We start from the raw sequence: 13,114 nt of genomic DNA, 5'->3' as shown, positions 1-13,114 counted from the left end.
CCATATAGTAGTGCTAGTTAAATAGACACTTTAGTAATACACCTAGATTACATAATATCCTACTCGACGTCCTTTATTTTTGTAATCCACACTTGATCTTATGGATCACACCTTGTTGGATATATCTCACTATTCTGAGATATAGACTGATAGTAAAAGACTCGAAAGGATTTATGGATTTAAGTTATTTTTAACCTATATTTGCACATTTATCGGAGGATCATCCGACCCAAATTCCTAAGGTATTAAACTTTGAAATACACTTCCTGTAAAACGAATATGAGGAAGACTAGAATCCATTGTGATCCCTAAATTTTTTGATAGTTGTGGTGTTCAATTGTGCAAGAAAGAATACTGGAGTTGGTTTACAATCTTGTGGATCATCTTAATTTTATGTCTATAAAAGAATATAAAGTGTGCAGTTAATATATTCCTTTTTAAATACAAAAAAAATAAAATTTACAAACCGTGAAATTTGTTGGAGGAAGCACTTTTTGCGTATGTTTGTCCTCAAATGAAATGAGCCTAAATGAACATGCTTAGGACGCATTTGACCCAAGGATGAAATACTATTTAGCCACATTCTAAAATGTCGAAAAAATTGTACCTCTTTGAGGTAGCTTGATTTGTCGTCCATTATCAATAAATCGTTGATGTTGTTAGGTTTTAATAGTGGCAATAAATGGTAGATTGAGTTAAAAGGAAAATGTGATAGTTACAATAACCGAACAAGAGTGAAGTGAGGGCAAAATCGTCAAAGAAAATAACGGTATTTAAGGATACACTATGCTTTTTCTACTTTAAACCTAGTTACTTTTATTCTTATCTTATCAGAGTAAATCATACTTACAATATATATATTTTTCTACCATATATTAATGATATCTTCATATTTTTCTTAGTTTTATATACAACCTAAAAAAAATATTTCTATTTACATAGATTTTTTGTCCAAGTATATAGTTTGCTACAATAATCTAGATTAGGAGTCCAAAAACTAAATAAAATTTTATTAGGTTTAGAATGTTTTAAAAATTAATCTCTAATTTGAAGAACCTTGTATGGGCCTCAAGCAAACCCAAAGGGCCGAAAGTCGGGACGCAGTTGTCTGAAACCGCCGCACTCATTCTCACATTCTCTCTCCGGCAGTTGTTAGCCGGCGTCCGCCTTCGCCAGCTATTTACCAAACTCAGCATCCGACCATCTCTACGGTAAAGCTTCATTCCGCCGGTCAGCCCGCAATTTAGCAGCCGCCAATTTTCTCCAACAGCTAATTACTGTTTTTTTTTCCTTATGGTAAGGTGTCTTACAATCTTGTATAAAACCTTATAGGTTTATGTCAATTGTCAAATACTATTGAATTGGGGCTGTGATTTCAATGTCAGCAATTGTCAGTCTTCAAATTTGGATTTGATTTTCTTGTTCTCTCTGATTTTAGTTTATAGGGTTTTTTTTTCTTTGTCTCTTGTTTGCTTATTTGTACTCCGTTGTCCCTTGATTTTGTAACAAGTGCAATTTGTCTTTTGGGTTATGGAAAATAAGACAGAACATTTTAATTTGGAGCTGTAATGAGGAATAAAATGTGTCGATGGGAATTTAGGAGACAGTGTAGGATTTTCTTTAAGGAAAAGTATTAAATTTAGTTAGACGGAATCATCATCATCGTCATCATCGTTTCCAATGTTAGTTGGACGGATTATTGATGAAAACTGTAGCAAATCCAGGGATTGAAGAGTATTTGTTAATGGTTATGATCTTTATTGTGGTTGCAGGTTTATGGTGTTGTTAGGTTTGAGTGATTAGTAGGATTAGTTGTTTTGGGAATCAATTGTGATTGCCGGATTCTAGGTGTATTTCTTATGTTGTGTTTGCACAATAGTGTTGTTTCTGATTTGAGAATGGAGAATTGACATTTTGAAGGGGCGGTGGATGAAGAATCATTTATATGCAACTTAATTTAAAATTTATTTATTTAAATAGATAACAAAACTTAAAATGGGGCTATATTTGGATAAGAGGAAACATAGGGAAAGGTAAAGGAGGGGAACAAGGAATTGCATTTCTCGCATGCCAATAAGGGAATAGAGCAAAATGAAGGGAAGGGAATTGGAAACAAGAACTTCACATTTTAAACAAAACAAATCCTTTCAGGTTAGGAAAGATTTTGAAGGAAAGCACACCAATCTTCCCTCCCGTCCTCTTCCCTTCCTTCCCAAAATGTTCTCCAAACATAGTGTTGATGTAGATGTTTTCACATATTCATCTCCCATGAGGTGGAGGTGTTTGGGAGTGGTTTATGTAGGTTCAAGTGGCATCATGGTGACACATCATTTTTGGTAGGCAAGTTTAAAGAATTTATTTAGGAGGTACCCCGATCAGTTTCATCAATATAAGGGAAAAATGAGTTTGATTAGGGCATGTTTTGGAATTGGCAAAACGAGTTTTCTTTTGAGATTTGGCATTGTTTTTGATGTTTATTGCAATATGAAATAAATTGATGATGCGAGAGAAGAAAAGATATTATCCATTTTAGAGTAGATAATGATTATGTCCTTACTCTTGACAATTCTTATAACGTTATGTCGTCAAAAAGATGGAGCTATGTAATACTGTAGCTTACATCTATTAGTAACCAGTTACAAATGTTGTGGAGTATGTGGTTTGTATTTTACATACGATCTGGTTATATATAGTGTAAGAGGCGTAGTTTGCTAGTTTATTAAATATGTGATTATTTGCAGTATGCTTGATGTCATTATTAACATACATTTGTGCAGCATTAGATAACAACCGATCATTCACTCTGTCATGATGACATGTGAAATCGAAGAGGCCTCAGGACGTGGTGAGCAATTGATGGAAGTTGATATTGCTGATGCTAGTAATGGATGTATGACTGAGATAAGGGAAAACGGTTTGCTTCTTTGGCCGGTATTACCTCAGGAGGGTGGAGAAGGTCTTCCATATGCACCTGCGAATTGGCCGAGCCCCGGTGATATGTGGGGATGGAGAGTTGGCAAAAGAGTGGCTAATTCTGGATTCTATCTTGACAGATACTTGTATCTCCCATTGCGTTTCCAGAAATCTAAGCGCAAGAAGGATGGATTTGCAAGCAAGCTTTCAGTTGAACAATATGTTCGAGCCATGTTCCCTGGTACTGATGTCAAAGCCTTTTTTTCATCATTCAGTTGGAAGATACCTTCAAAACAGGCTTATCTTTTGAAAGGTGAGCATTTATTCTTGGTGATAAGTGAACAGGCATTTGGATTGATGATACAACTTGCTTCACCTGAAGTTGTTTTATTTACTTTTTCTTTACTTTCTTTTTTTTATTATTCTAGAACATGACCTTACATTTGAATGCCTTTTTATGCTACTTTTGTAATATTGGCTTTATAATGTAGGGAGTTTTGTTGGCATCTTTTAAGTATGGGTTTAGTTAGCATAGCCTCTATGATGGTCTGGGGGTGATAATGATGATGGTTAAGCCGGCATTAACATTGATGCAGTTTTTCTATTTATAAACCAATCAATATGTGGTTTTGAATTTTGATGCTTTATGTTACCTAGAAACTGATTCCTGTGTCCATGATAGACACTTGTCAAAGGAGTAAGACTGAGTAAGACTCATGTCAAAGAATCAAATCCATCATTGACTGAAACTTCAAGTCACGGGACTCTGATATTTACATTCACGCATGCACACAACAAATTTATATCAGTACATTATAATTTAGTATAATATGAACTATTATTTATTTAATATGCATTTTTCATTTAATTGTTGTGTTAGTTTGTTGACATTTAGAGCTAGAATAAACACAATTCAAATTGACTACTTGTTGACTAGAGGATATGTAGAGGTAGTTGCTTAAACGAGATTGTGTGGCCACTCAGTTTAAACTTTTTCTGAATGTTTTCTTAAAAGAAAGAACAAAGGAAAAAGGAAGTCTATGAAAGAGGATATTGGTAAAGTTTTTGTCGTGCTAAAGAAGCTAATTGGAGATGGGTTCGAATACGAAGACATTTCAGACTGAGATGAAAATTTGTATTACTCAAATAACTAAGGCGATTTCAAGAGAATTGGGGGATATATTGTGGTAAAGAAGGATACATGTTAGTGAAATGAGGAGGTAAAGGCAGCAGCAAAGAGACAAAGAATACAGTCATGCTTTAAGAAAATGCAGTGATGGTGAAAACTTATCAGAGTATCTGAAAATTGAAACCAAAGGAAAAGTAGCAGTTAGAGAGGCAAAATAAAGGGTTTTCAAAGAGATGTTTGACAAATTAGATACTATAGAAGGAGAAAAACAAGTATGTAGCAAAGAGGAGGCAAGCAAAAACTAAAGATTTAGCTATAGTATAGTATTAAAGATAAAGAAAATAACATTTAAATCCAGGACGGGGGACATTGATTGAGAGAGTATTTTGAAGAGTTATTTCATGGATAGCAAAATATGTTATTAGAGACATAATCATCATTCTCAAGGAAGAAAATAAACAATCTATGCAAAGAGTAAAGAAGTCATAGTTTAAGGGGGCTTTAAAGCAAATAAAGCTTAAGAAAACAATGTGGGCTGATAATACACCTATTAAGGCAAGAAAATGCTTAAGGTTTATTGGAGTTACTTGAATGGCTGTTTTTTTTCAACAAAATTTGGAGTTCAATCCAAATGGCCAACGAATGAAGAAGTATCCATTTACAAGAAAGAACAAAGATGTCCAAGATTGCTTCAAGACCTTCAATTGTTGAGGATAAAGCTCGAGCCATACTATAAAATTATGAAAAAGAGTGATAAAAAATTGTATGAGGAAATATCAGATAATTAATTTGAATTTATGCCTAAAAATTCTATGATGAAAGCAGTTTCATATGATGAGACAAATGGTGGAGTTATATAGAGGTTGTATAAATGACTTGCACTTGATTTCCTTTTAATTTGGAGATGGCATACAATGAGGTATTAAGAGAAGGACTTTGATGGCAATGACAAAGAAGGTTATTTGTAGGAAATGCATTAATATAGTGTAAGATATGCATTGAGACGTGAAGACAAAAGTTACCATATTTGGAGGGGTAATAAATGATTTTTCAAATACAATTGGCCTTCACCATAGCTCATCCCTAAGCTCTTTTCTTTTTACAACGATTCTAGATGAGATAACTCGATAATTCTAGGTAGACGTGCCTTAGTGCATATTTTCTTAAGACATGTTTTGGTAGATGCTAACGCAAAGGGGCAAACACCAAGTTAGAACGATGAAGATAAGAGTTGGATTCATGATGATTTAAATATAGTATGAGTAAGGAGTATATGAAGTGTCATTTTAGCACAAGTGAGATTAGTAGAAAACTATAAAGTTAAAGGAAAAAGAAATTACTCCAAGTAGACTTTTAAAATATTTTGGGTTCATATTTTAAAATAGTGGGAAATCCAACAAGATGTGACTCATAAAATTAAGGGTAAGTGGCTAAGATGGAATGCAACTACTGGTCTATTATGTAATCAAGGTAAGTGGCTAAAACGTATTTTTATCAGAAGACTATTAGACCAATGCTACTATATAAATTGAATTGTTGAGATTTTAGAAATAATCATAGTAGGATGATGGTAGTAGCAGAAATGAGAATGATTTAATAGTTGAACAAAAATACCTTAAGGGATAAAATTGAATTTGAAGATATAAGAAATGATTTAGGAGCAATTATTAAGGAGAAGATGAAAGAGAATTGTTTAAGATAGTTTGTGCTTGTGCAACGCCGAGTTATTAGTGAATCACTAAGGTGGATTGAAAGTTTGAACTTGGGGGACTCAAAAAGATGAGCGGACATACAAATATAAATATCGTCGTATCCATATCTAAATTTCAAAAAGTTTCCTTGTGTGCTTAATTTTGAAATATTCACGAGTCTGAGAGTTTGGCTCGAGTCGGACATCGAAACTTGAATTTGTTTCCAACATAGATTCTAGTTGATATGCTTCCTAGTTCTTGTGTAATTTAGAATCTTGAGTTTGTTATTGTTATTAATTGAAATAAACGACGTTTAAGGTATCATGATCCCTGGAGTTTAGTTGGCATTTTCAAGTATTCACTCATTCAATTTTCTAGAAAGAGCTTCTTGGTATCAAACCAAATTTCATGGATTTTCAAATTGTTGAAATGAAAATTTGATATTTATAACGTATAAGATTCTTATTAACTTATAAATTGAACTTTTTGCCTAGCATTAGCAATACAAAAAAATTGATGATGATATTCTACAACTCCAACGTATCTAATGAAGATAGAAAAGGCGTCAATAATCTAATTAATGTATGGAGATATCTTTTTGTTGGTATTATATTTCCAATTATGATCAATTTATGGCTAGGTTGAAAGAGTATTAAGGGCTAAACTATCTTAGCTATCCCATTTTCTACTTCCCTTTTAATGTGACATAGATTTGGCAATCCTTTTACCACCGTGTGGAGGCATTGATTAAATGTCGTAGATTAGGATCTATTTGTTCATTCTTTCATTTGATTTGTTGATTCCTTTTATACCTACTTGTCACCCTCATAGGCGTGCTTTGCTTTTGTTGATCAGCTGCTTACTATCATAACATGCTTTCCTCACTTAGCTTCTTACTTTTAATGTTTAATTACCTTTCTTATTTATATGAAATTATATATGATGTTTGCAATTAGCAATTAGCAATTAATCTGAAACAACTTCTTTTGTTATTTTAAGGGTAAGGTTACGTATATTCCATCCCCAAAATCTCGCCTACGCAAGAGCGACTTGGTATTGGGATAGTGTCATGTTGTTGTTACTTTCTTTACCTTCTCAGTTGTTTTTTGCTTCTTTTCTCTTTCTTTACCACATTTTTTCATTCTTTTTCTCTCCCTTTTTGGGAGATGTATACTAATTTTTCTATTCTAAACCTGCTTTTATTTTCAGTGTCCTTTTAGTTTGATTAATATGGAGAACAATGTTTGATTACTCCTGCTTCCGTATTCTTTTTAGTTGCACCATTTTAACTTTGGCACTAATTATATACTGAGTTTGACCATTTTTTTATTAAAAGTTTATATATATTGTAAAGTAAGCTATTTTTGGATTTATCCGCATGTATATTATGTTCATCAAGTTATCGCCAACATCTTAGCCTTCACATGGAAAGCACACTTGGGCCAGGCCTAGCTCCGAGTACAGCAAGCTGTTATTGCGTAACTTCATAGAAAGTAGCAAGGACAAAAAGACAGAGTCGCAATTTGCTAGGTGCAAGTGCAACTATGACGCCCACTGCTCTTTTTTGACCTCCTTTTATTTTACACTTTTAGACCCACCCTGCAAGGCATTACACTTCCCTTCCTTCTTGAACAACTATCCCGCTTTAAGTAAAGAAAGTATACCGTGATTGTCTGTTGATGATGGAAATCAAATTACATGTAAGTTTGATGTCTGCTTCTTCACTTTGTGCTTCATGTTTTGGCTCTAGAAACCCTTCTACTAGGAGTTAGGGGCGCCTTGCACTTTATATACAACTAATTTTTAAGCTGATATTCCAAGTTGGGCTATGGAGGATTATACAGTGAATTCATTATCATGCCAAGAGGACTTGTGTGTGGGTGCTGTCTAATAGATTTAAGTGCACTATACATCACAGAACCAATGTGCTAAATAGTTCTGTGTATTTATTTAAAAGGAGTGCTTCCTAAGGATAAAGCATTTTGCTTAAGAGGTTTGTGATGGTCCCTTCCCAATGCATGAGTCCTACAGTCAAAAAGATTTGATAGTCATTTGCTGTGGGCTCATATGTCGGTGTGCTTATAGTTTATTAGTTGATGTGTTCTATATTGACATTCTGTTGGGGGGGGGGGGGGGGGGGTGGATGATTTCTCCATAATGTTTGAGCCATGGTTGTTTTCAACTGTCTAAAGTTAATTTTAGACGTTCCTTGTGTTGATTTTGCTATTTTAGATGAACATGGCTCTTTTCACATATCATCCGAAGAAATGGCAGAGCAGTCTCCACTCAATATGCTTCCTGGTGCTGTAGGCTGTAAGGCTGGTAATATAATTTGCTCCAGCCTTGTGGAAAATGACCAGATTTCTCCTGCTGTAAAACCTACCCAATCTTGTGATGTTTGCTGCAGCGAACCTGGATTCTGTCGAGAGTGTTGTTGTATATTGTGTTGTAAAACCATAGATTTGGCTTATGGAGGCTACAGCTTCATTCGATGTGAGGCAACAGTTCATGATGATTTAATCTGCGGCCATGCGGCTCATATTAACTGTGCTCTCAGATCTTATATGGCTGGGACAGTTGGAGGAAGTATTGGGCTAGACACTGAATACTATTGTCGTCGTTGTGATTCACGGACTGATTTGACTAAGCATGTCACAAGGCTTTTGGAGAACTGTGAATCCATTGAATCTCGGGATGACATTAATAAGATGTTATGGGTTGGTGCTTGTATTTTGCGGGGGTCACAGAAGAAACGTTCACAAAGACTGCTGAATCGTATTGAATCCATTTTGCAAAAGGCAAGTATGATTTTTTTCAAGCGAATTAGTCATTTCTCGAATGTGTTGATTGAATTTGTATTACCATTCCCAAATTTTGACCAGTTTTCCCAACTTAACTCTACATGTGATTTTTCTGGAATAATCCCAAATTTCTACGGAATCATAGACTGAACAAAACAAGAAAGTAGAACTCGAGACTGCTTTGTGGACATCCCCCAAAACTGGGTTGGTTGGGAATCTGGGATCACTCTATTAATTAAAATTTAGGACTAATTTGGATGGGTGAAGCACTGAAAATTGACTTTAATATCAAAAATTTCTTTGTTTTTCTAAAATAAAATATAATAATATCTGTGGTTATCTTTAAGTTACTTTGGCTTAGTTATGTTTTTTCTGTAAACAGAAACTTGACCATCTTGTTCTGACAGCAGCTTAAAGGTGGATGTGATTTAGTTGATGTCTGGAAGGCGGAAATGGTGATTGTACCCGTTCCCACAGGTGAACCCTCGTATATCCCTTCCATATTTTTCAATTTCATATTCTAAATCTTCGTTTTTATATTTTGGCATTGAGGTTTTGGCGATGTGGTTGTATCTGACACATGAGACTTGGATATTTGATCATCTTTTCTCCGAGCTTAATGAACATCCCCGAATTGCCCTTCTTTAAGATATCGCAGTTGAACAATTTTGGTTGTACCTTTGATCGATTTACAGGGCAAGTAGACGGTGTTAATTTTGCTTGCATAGACGGAAAAGAGAAGCTTTCTAATCAAATTGAATATCTGAATTTGGAGGAGGAAGTTCATCGAGTTCTTCAGGAACTTAAAAACTCGCAAGAGCATGAATTCAGGATCACGCAGGATCGGCTTCATGCTCGGAAAAATCACATTTCTAGTCTTTATCAACAACTAGTGAAAGAAAAATCCGAACTAGAGCGGCTTACACCATTAACTGATCATGATGCCTTACTAAAGTCGATTGCAACCATAGAAGAGCGTATAAAGAGTGAGCTTTGCAAACTAAGAGATATGGAGAAAGTGGCCATAGGGTGTGGAAAGACTCCCTAATAACTAATAAAAGAACACTATGTACGGGTCTCGAAGATTGACCCGTACCATTCATGCAGCTCTTGCCATCCCTCTTCACTGTTCATTTTATCAGGAAGGCGGGATTCCACCGGTAAGTTTCTACTCGAAAATTTTGGGTTTCATATGAATCAACTTACATGCCTTTGAATGTGATCATCTTCTAGCCTTGTTTCAAGCTATAGGGGATGTATTGCTTGCAGCTGTATTTCTTGTACATCTGCCTTCATATATGGGATGTATTGCTTGCAGCTATATTTCTTTCATAGTTCTCTTTGTTTTCTTGAACTCTGTTTTGATGCTTGTACATTAATGGATGGCGTTGCCGTTGATGAGTCTTGTTTTGCACACTAGACTAGACAATTCTTCATGAGATTGGATGTTTATTTAGCAAACTTCGAAAAATGGTGAACATTCGAGTATAAAGATGCTCGACAGAACACAATTAGGCTACCATTTGGGCTAAGCTACTCAAACTCTTCATTTTGCTTCACGTATCCGCGTTCAATCTTTGATCCTTGGACATTGGTATTGTATTTAGACACTTCATTTTAGACGTAAAATTGAATAAATATGTATCCAACACTTAGACATGTACCAGTATTCAACATTAGTACTCGAGTCCAAGTAACATAGCATGTGGCATTTTAGGCGTAAAATTGAATATTTATATGTATCCAACACTTGGACACGCATCAGTATCCAACATTAATAGCTGAGTCCAAGTAACATAGTGGGTGTGAAGAGCCTTCCTATACAAGGAACCCCCTCCTCCAACCACACCCCCCCCCCCCCCCCCCCCCCCCCCCCCTCCCCACTGTACCATCATAGGTGAAATTACTCTACCATGAAACTGTTGAAGAAATCTTTCAGAAATCAAGAATGAAAAGCTTTATGCTAGGGACATCATTTATTCCTCCTAGAAAAAAAAAGGCATGAATGCTGCTAATTTTTTGGCTCGTAATTAAATCAAAAGGGTAATCTAACGATGAGCATATGGTCACCACTCACCACATATAGGGCTTGTTTTGTTGGTAGTCATTGTTAATGGTTTGACTTATAATCCAGCTGTTTAACCTAGGTGTGTCATGGAGATATTTGGTAAAAATTATTTGTTGATTGTTAGCTGTTTGTTAGAGAAAAGTATGTCAAAAGTCAATAAAAAAAAAAAGCTAATATAAATAATAGCCAATGTTCCAACTAACTTAAAGTTATTTATCAAACACTTTTATCTGTAATATCTATAATTACTCGCTAACCCTAGTTAAGGTAAAGAAATTTGGAGTCCAATGTGGAACCCATTCATAGGAATCAGAATTTCATGAGAAATACAATTTTATCTCGAAATAATGTTGAATATGTACAAAGTTACAAAACATGTCAAGGTAGGATTGATTATAGGTTCATTTTTTTTATATTTATTTTAGAATCCCTAACATTGTTATTTGTTAAAACCACTCTCAGATTAGGGAATCCCAATTGAGTCAATTTGAACCCATATAATATGTAAATAAAAAAAAACTGCAAGTATAAGAAAATTGTACAAAATAAATGGAACAACATCAAGATAATTGAATGCCATATGATTTATCCCCTTCATAACATTTTTCTTAAATCTTCAAAGTTTTAAGTGCAAGTTATATATCTAATATTTTTTAAATAAACAAAAGACTTTTAAACCTTTCCAAAGCTACCTTCAAGCAAACACCCTCTTTATATTTACTCATAATTTTTACTCATGTCTCGTTAAAATTGCTATATTACCCTTTTTTACATATCAATACGAAGTTAATATGTAGCAATTTCAATGTGACAGATTAGTATACAAGAATAAGATTCCCCATATTACCCTTAAAACCACCCTTACAATCACCCATCCAAACATTCTCACCCCACCCATCCTTCGGCACAGTCACAACAAGATTCCCCTGCGCATAAACCGCAGTAGCATACTCTGCTCGTGCAGACGGTTGTAAACGAAACCTCCAAACATCCAATTCAAGCTCATCAATGGTCGATTCCAACGGATTATCACTCCTTACTATCACAATTTTGATAATCCCGGGATGATACCTAACGACATTAGCTTTAACATCACCAAGAACCATTCCAGCATCTTCGATTTGAGCAGTAAATTTGAAACAATTAGGGAATTCTTGGATGTGAACATCAGCATCAGATTTAAAAGGAAGTTCCAAAACTTTGCTGAAAACATGAGGTAGTTTTCGTAATTTCTTGTTATTATAATTAGTAGTACTATTACGTGTGAAATTTGAATTTTCATCCATAATTGTTGATGAAAAAGAAATTAAATGCAGAGTACAAAACTAGAAATTCAAAAGAATGGCAAATTATTGATTGAAGTATGATTGTGATTTTTTGATTGAAATGTTCGTAAAGATGAAGAATATATAAAGGGTGATATGGGGACCCACTTGATTGGTGTAGATTGTGTGTTTACTTGAATTTACTGCAGATTACGCGTTAACTAGTGAAATTTCTCGTTTCATTACTTACTCTAAATAAAAAATAATGCTAATCCAATACTCAGAGGGGCGCAACTTGATTGAATTTAACTCTCTTTTTAGTAGTATTTGCTCCAATAAAAAACATATATCGGCTACATTTGTTAATTTTGTCATTTATGGGTGTCTTTTTTGAAATTAAGTGGCTTCAAATGTTAATTTATAATAGCTCATACTTCCTTCTTTCCTATTTAATTTCACCATTAGCGTTTTCACGCAACTCAGTAGCATAAATCTTCTGTTCTTTTGCATGCCGCATTGTTATTCACCTTGGCTGCCTTGTAAGTTTCGATAACAATTAACATCATTTTCCAAAAGGATGGTTTGGTTTGTCTTGTCTGTATCCTCATTACAATGTAACAAACAACGAACTTACCACGATGCTTCGCATATGAAAACAACGTATAATTTTATTAATATAATACAGGTTTCTAACTCCTCATTTTCATGTTTGTGGCTTAAATTGTTTTAAATGTTTGGTTGCTTCTTTTTAAATATTTTTTTTTTACCTTTTTAATAATTTTTTAAAATTTTATATATATCTTAACGAATCTAGAAAATGTTACATAAATAGTATTATTTTTACTTATGTATTGTATATCCAATAAAACAACCATGTTTAAGTTTATATCTCTTTGAATATATATGAAAAATTATTAAACTTAATCAAAAAAAGAGAATAATAAAAATGTGAGAAAATAAAATTAATGTAAAGATAAGGCGGTAAGAAAGATTTATAAAAAGAGGAATAGACTTGTGAATATAGCAAACTAGCTTGAATCCCGTGCCAAGCACGGATAATTTAAAAATAATTAAATAATTTCTTATATATAAACAAAATTAATTTACATGTATTAATTTGTTATTTGTTAACTATAATACATATATATAGAGGAAATAATATTAAGAGAAATTAAACGTATCACTTTACATTTTCTTATGCTTGTAATATCGAGTATTATAGTAATCACAATTTACTCTTTTGAATA

At 34.0% G+C, this 13,114-nt stretch overlaps 2 protein-coding genes across 2 annotated transcripts; one reads left to right on the top strand and one right to left on the bottom strand.

The window, feature by feature from the left end:
• Nucleotides 1-988: 988 nt before the first annotated feature.
• LOC130827477 (uncharacterized) lies at nucleotides 989-10,185 on the top strand. The gene is made up of 5 exons (XM_057693207.1): nucleotides 989-1,296; nucleotides 2,778-3,226; nucleotides 7,966-8,531; nucleotides 8,945-9,011; nucleotides 9,230-10,185. The coding sequence occupies exons 2-5, from the start codon at nucleotides 2,809-2,811 to the stop codon at nucleotides 9,580-9,582; spliced, it is 1,404 nt and encodes a 467-aa protein (XP_057549190.1). The 5' UTR covers nucleotides 989-1,296; nucleotides 2,778-2,808; the 3' UTR covers nucleotides 9,583-10,185.
• A 1,232-nt stretch (nucleotides 10,186-11,417) lies between these two features.
• On the bottom strand, nucleotides 11,418-11,888 carry LOC130826674 (uncharacterized). Its single transcript, XM_057692241.1, has one exon. It carries the CDS (start codon nucleotides 11,886-11,888, stop codon nucleotides 11,418-11,420), a length of 471 nt encoding a protein of 156 aa, XP_057548224.1.
• Nucleotides 11,889-13,114: the final 1,226 nt, after the last annotated feature.

The sequence above is a fragment of the Amaranthus tricolor genome, chromosome 11 (assembly GCF_026212465.1).
Source record: "Amaranthus tricolor cultivar Red isolate AtriRed21 chromosome 11, ASM2621246v1, whole genome shotgun sequence".
Classification (NCBI taxonomy): Eukaryota; Viridiplantae; Streptophyta; class Magnoliopsida; order Caryophyllales; family Amaranthaceae; genus Amaranthus; species Amaranthus tricolor.
Note: the sequence above shows the minus strand (reverse complement) of the source record. Positions and strands in the feature narration are given on the sequence as shown.

Bases quoted from the DNA above. Each gene is read 5' to 3' on its own strand.
- LOC130827477 (XM_057693207.1), top strand. From the start codon at position 2,809: ATGATGACATGTGAAATCGAAGAGGCCTCAGGACGTGGTGAGCAATTG. The intron at 3,227-7,965 runs GTGAGCATTTAT...TTGCTATTTTAG, and splicing joins ACAGGCTTATCTTTTGAAAG to ATGAACATGGCTCTTTTCAC. The intron at 8,532-8,944 runs GCAAGTATGATT...TTCTGACAGCAG, and splicing joins TTGAATCCATTTTGCAAAAG to CTTAAAGGTGGATGTGATTT.
- LOC130826674 (XM_057692241.1), bottom strand. From the start codon at position 11,888: ATGGATGAAAATTCAAATTTCACACGTAATAGTACTACTAATTATAAT.